At 36.5% G+C, this 6,000-nt stretch overlaps 1 protein-coding gene across 5 annotated transcripts in view; it reads left to right on the top strand.

Moving 5' to 3' along the window:
* Positions 1 to 264: 264 nt before the first annotated feature.
* Positions 265 to 6,000, top strand: part of nfia (nuclear factor I/A) — a 155,381-nt gene continuing 149,645 nt past the window's right edge. Inside the window, exon 1 of one of the 5 annotated variants that reach the window (XM_053238113.1) lies at positions 265 to 674. In XM_053238113.1, the coding sequence (XP_053094088.1) occupies positions 579 to 674 (96 nt within the window). In that variant the 5' untranslated portion in view covers positions 265 to 578. The remainder of the gene's footprint in view (positions 675 to 6,000) is intronic. The other 4 variants (XM_026925943.3, XM_053238114.1, XM_053238116.1 and 1 more) reach the window with 4 other exon arrangements.

The raw sequence follows: 6,000 nt of genomic DNA, 5'->3' as shown, positions 1-6,000 counted from the left end.
AGTAAATTTGTTACAAAATAGACTCTTGCCAGAAGAAAGAATGTGAATGGGGAAAAGCTCAAAAACAAAACATTGCATGATAGTCTTTAAGCAGTTCCATCTGTCCAGCAGAAATTTCAGGCTAATAGCCTGTGGCGCTTTAGTCCGCTGCCCTCACTCCCTCTACCTGACTCTGTCCTATTAAATCTCTCCACTCCTCCGAAAAAAAGAGTTGAAAGAAGGAGAAAAAGAAGAACTTGTGCAGACCTAAGTGAGCTGAATAGTAGTGGTGATGATGATGATGATGATAATAAAGAAAAATCCCTAATTAAAGAAGAAAAAAGACCAAGGACCTCAGGCACTCAGTGATGTGGGCTCGTCATTCTGGTGTTATTTTTTTTTAAGGACAGCTCGCTCTGTGAGCAGATGACTGCCGCTCACCTTGCCACGGGGTCTGCGCGAGATTGGTTCATTGTCAGGGATTTTTTTTTTTACCCATGATTCCATATGGTATGGAGCAGGCTACATGTTGCCCAACATGCCAGTGCAAATGTTTTCTCAATTAGGTGTCTTATCTCCGGTGAGTGCACTAGCATCAGATGAAGCTTGCTGACAGCGTAATGGCAGCTAAAACCTCAGAAGGCTCCATCAAATGGCAGCTCTGCTACGACATCTCGGCCAGGACTTGGTGGATGGTAAGTTGGCAGGAGCCAAAGCAGTTTTTTTTTTCCTTCCTCTTTCTTCTTTCCCCTCTTTTTCTGAAGGAAAAAACTTCCCTCCCTTTTTTGCACATGCAAAAAGAAAGACACAGAAACATCTTTGTTTTGTGAAAATTCCTTTTCTGTTTCACATTCAGTTGCTTGTAATGAGTTTTTTGTTTCTGTATTGTTTGCTTGTCTTACATTCAGATAATAGTGCTCTGCTGGTCCTGTGACTTTCATCCTCTTTTGTGTTCTCTTTAATGTTGTCCTCATTGTCCACTGAGTTGACGATTTGAAGATGAAACTTAACGTGAAGTTTGTCCATACCTGTTCTATCTAAACTCTTATTTTTCTTAAGCTACTTTAAATTTAGAAGAAGAGATCCTCATCATGGCAAATACTTTTGGCACTTCAGCACAAGTGGCAGTTCATTCCTCCACTTTCATCTCTTTTCTCAACTCTTCCGCTGTCAGTTAGTCTGCGTGAGGAAGCTGCTCCCATGCTCTTTCTTCTTCTCCTTTAACTCGATACAGGAAAAGTTCCACATGATATGACTCCTAACATGGAAAAAAGAGCTGCATGGATTCGCTGTGATCCCTTGTTTACACTGAGTTAGCGTGCGTGCGCGATCGATCAGCGTGGTGTGTGGACATGCGGTGGGGTGCTGCTCCTAAGCTTTGACACTCCGCTTCTGCAATTAAAGCAAGAAAAGGAAAAAAAGCTCCCAAAGTGCGCTGGGACGAGTCGGGCTGATTAACTTGCTTGTCGTGGGCAGTGGGGCCAGACAACCTTTGACATCCTTGTCGTTTCAGCAGAACTGACGAGAGGTGAAAGTGGGAGAGTGGCAGAGAGGAGAAAAAAAGAGAAGTGTTTAGCGGATTTTGCAGTGAAATGAGGAAGGGCAGGGATTCACAATAGCCCATTGTGACTGGCAGATACGAGCCCAGTCGGGATGGATGAAAGAGCTTTGAAAACCCAGGCATAATGATTTGTTAGCCCAGTGCCATTATCTTTATTATTACTTTACTGCTGATCTATTTCTTCCATAATTATTATTATTATTATTATTTCTTGGAATGCCGGTATGATAGCTGGAACATTTTTTTGGAGACACAGTTTCTTTGGCGGCTTCGATAAAAAGATGGTTATGTTGTGAGAAAACAATAGCTATATTATTCCTTTCACAGAGGGTTATGAACTCCAGAACTCAGCCCGAGACTCCCCCTTACTCATTCTCTCCCCCCGATCCAGCTTGATCCGGGCTACTCGCTCAACAGCGGCTCTGCTGCATGAATGTGGGGCACTGGGGAGAGAGCATGGGAGAAACTGCAGTCCAGTTCTCAGCTCTTTTTACCACTGCTGAAGGAAACTGTCTAGATTAGGGAGTGGGAAATGTTACACTGTGGTGTCTGACGAGAAGGTTTAGTGGTTACTTGGTGGATGTTTTTGTGGAACAGGGGGTGGTGATGAGCAGAACTGATCCATTGTGGCTTGTTCTGGGGCCAGAGCCGGACACCGGCAGTGCGGGAATGTGAGACTACGAGCAGGAATCTCTAATCTCCATTTTCATGTAACAGCTACTATAGGTATTAAGTTTTAGTGAGTTTTAATTATATTTTTTAACTTTAATTCCTTAAATTGAAATCAAGGAATTAATGAAATTCATCCTTTTATATGAAATAATGAGGAAGGTAATTCTCAGAATAACGTTGTTAAATATTGTTCTAATTTACATTATAAAATGTTTTAAAGCTCTGCGTCCATTATGAGCTGTATAACATCTCCTAAAATTATATTAATTATATGATTATAAATATTGAGCATAGAAATGATCACCAGTAGATTGTATAACTGAAATACTCCTTTAAAAACAAATTACAGCAGAAAATGGAAAGTGCCATAATTATTATATTGGCAAATATATTAAGAGTTATCACTTTAATATGTATAAATTATGTTTTGTTGGACATTTTTCATACAGCTCACAAATTAGTTTATTACCAGTTTATAAGTATATTATTGTTTTGAAGCAAACCTTCCATTCCATTTTAACGGTAGTTAATTTAATTGCAGGGAATTGCAGTTATATAGTTAATTCTTAATTGCAATATTAAATTGATTTTAAAGTGTATCCAGCACTGACATTGATGTAATTATATTGTATTACTTATATTTATTAATAAATAATGTTTTAAATGTTTAATTGGTGTTTTGTAATTTATAAGTTTACTGTATGTTTTATTTATCTCTTAGTTATCTCCTGTTTCTATCTTTAACAGCTATTGATTTAAAAGCTTTAATTTTTATTTTCAAATTAGCCAAATGATTTTTCTTTGAACATTTTAAAATTGTGAAGGATTATTTCTGTGGTTTCTCTATATTCTTACAGACTTGTAAACACTTGTGGTGTTTGGTGTAAGCACACTATATTTTTGAAATTTTTAAATTTATTGAGTTTTTGTTTAATTTTTTTGTTTATTGCATTTCAAAATGTACATTTTTAATATACAGATTGAACAGATGAAGAGATTTAATTAATTATCATTCAATTTGCAACCTATACTCAATGTTTTAGAAGATTTTTATGGTGACTATATATTTTAATTTGTTGATTGCTTTGTGAATATATATATTGGAATTGACGTATTTGAATCACCTGCCTTTTTCTTTTACCATTCACAATACCCGTCTCTGTTCAGTTTGACAATAATCCTTGAAATACCCCAGACAGACTTTGTTTTCTATTGTACAAAAACATACATTTTTATTTACAACTTTTAGTTGTTATATACTAATTCCATTAGCTTTGTATATGTCTTCTTACATTGTGCAATTAAATGTAATTCTCTCTTTAGTATAGAGATAAATATCTGTGATGTATGTAGTTGTCTTAAAGAACTGAGGTGTAAATTTTGGCATGGTGTCAGTCAGAGGTGTGTCTGTGTATATGTGCAATTACAATCAGATCCGATCTTTATCATGTTATCTTACCCTTTCTTTAAAGGTTAGTTGGCCCTGTGAATAAATGTGTGAAATGTGCGCTATGTTGGTGTAGACTTTGGAGAATTAGCCGTTGCAGTTGACCCTGATTGTACTCCTGAGGTGCTTTGAGCCTTTTAAGGGCCATTGAGGTGATGGTGATGGTAAGAGTGCTAGATTATTAGTGCTCATCAGTGACCAGTGCACTAAAGCGCATCTATGATGGGATCCTCCATTGCTTAATGAGATTTTATCCTTCATATATGTGCTGCTTGTGTAATCTGCTTGTCACTGAACGGACTTCCCTCAGAGGCAAGTGTGTGTGTGTGTCTGTGTGTGTGTGTATAAGAGTTGATTTTTTTATATTGAGTGAATGCATTGTGCTTCTAGCAATAATATCACATATTAAATTAGGTTAAACGGATGACCAGTTTGTTTAGGATTCTCTTGTAAATTCCTTGTATACACAGTGGTCAAGAATAATTTAGCAAGCAGTTGTCACATTAGAGGAACACTTTTATTTTGAGTATTTCACTGTGTTAATTTACTACGTTACATGCTGTGGTAGTGCTTGACTAGCTGTTAAATGCTTATTTGACTCCATATTAGTGGTGATAAATTATTCATTGTAAAGTAAATATTTGTTTCATTGTTTTAGTTTGTTAATCCATTTTGCAGAATCCAAAGAAACAAAAGAATGTCTATAATCTAAATTCCCAATCATTTTTATTAGTCATTGATTGATGGAAGCTTTTCGTTGGTGCTTTACGGCTTTGTTAACATAACCATCTATGGACACAATAAATGAAACAAAGACATGTTGTAACTAAATGACACTAAAAGGTGCATTAGGTGCTGGAAACAATTAGACATTATTTAAAAACTACGTTTAATTATATGTATTATTTTAGCCATTATTCTGTATTATCACTTCATATCTTTTGTGTTAGAACATATTTTATTTTGGTTAAAACACCCATCTCTAACATGAAAAACCGTCCAGTTCCTCAAAGCCGGTATGGCCGTCATATGGCAGATTTCTGTTTTTTAACCTATCCCTCCTGTGCTTTTACTGCTGGCTGCCTTTGTATGAAGTTTTACTGTGTTTTGTTGTCCTGTCGAGTGGAAGATGTTTCTAATTTGCCCTTCGCCATGGACTAAGGGAGAAATGATTAGAGAGGAGGAAATTGGAGGATTAAAATTGTCTGCTTGAACTTCCTGAGCTCCGCTTGCTCCCTCTTGGTGTCTGTGCAGAGGGACCTACAGCCTCAGGCGTTGCAGGCAGAACAGCATCTCCAGTTCGCTCACACACACACACACGCACACACACACACACACACCTCCACATCAGGGTTTGTGCTCGGTGTGGGAGCAATGAACACACACTGAGCTCACAGTCAGACTCAATTTGTTAATGTGTGCAGCATTACCAACCCTGGGTGACTCATCACTCGCCTGGTGGAGTCAGAATTAATTTGTCAATGGGTGACAGAGCAAGATGTCTAAAAGTGTAGTTCAGACTTATAAAAATAAGAATTGGGATTGGTCATTCTAATAATTATTTTAACAGCACAGTGATCATTTTATTGAGAAAATATGTGTAGTTTTGAAAATTTTCTATAGCTAATTTTTTAATTGCTAAAATGATGTATCATCTTTTTTTGAGTTGAGAAAAGCTAAAAAATTATTATCCGTAACAAGTTGATGCAATTTTTTTTACTTGGTACCAGTTTTTCAGTATATGACTGCATGCAGTTTATTTATTGATTTATTTGTTTATTTTGGAATGTTGGTTGTAAAATTTTGTTCCAACATTCTAATGAACATTTTCCATCCTATTTATGATATAGTGTGTCATAGTCTTATCTTATTTGACAGAAAGTTTTTAGTCCTCATACTTTAAAATGTTCTCTTCTGATTCTTCCGTACATATGTTTTTCTTTCACGTTCTGAGAAATTCTGGGAGACTTTAAGCAAAGGCTGTAATATCCGTTCATATGTTTAATGTCTTTTGGAGAAAGTGGTGCCTGAGGGTGTTCTTGCCTATTTTGTGTTATGATATATATCTGAGCAGAGAGAGAAAGAGTCCAGCATCTGTGCTTCACTTGTTGGATACTCGTTGTCTCGCGTTGCCATACAAATTAATATAATAATTCCTCATATATTTTGTGAGAATATTGATGGGGCTGAATTTAATTGTGCTGTGAAACACATTTTACTTGGCACTTTATCATGTTGGCTCGTGAACAAGATAATTTGAAGAAACATAAATCAGATTTGGACTTCGCTCTGTGTTAAAAATAGTGGATGTGCAGAAGACAAAATTTGGAGTTCATTCAAG

This window comes from Pangasianodon hypophthalmus, chromosome 11 (assembly GCF_027358585.1).
Source record: "Pangasianodon hypophthalmus isolate fPanHyp1 chromosome 11, fPanHyp1.pri, whole genome shotgun sequence".
NCBI classification, from domain to species: Eukaryota; Metazoa; Chordata; class Actinopteri; order Siluriformes; family Pangasiidae; genus Pangasianodon; species Pangasianodon hypophthalmus.
The sequence above is the reverse complement of the archived record's forward strand: the minus strand, read 5'-3'. Positions and strand labels throughout refer to the sequence as shown.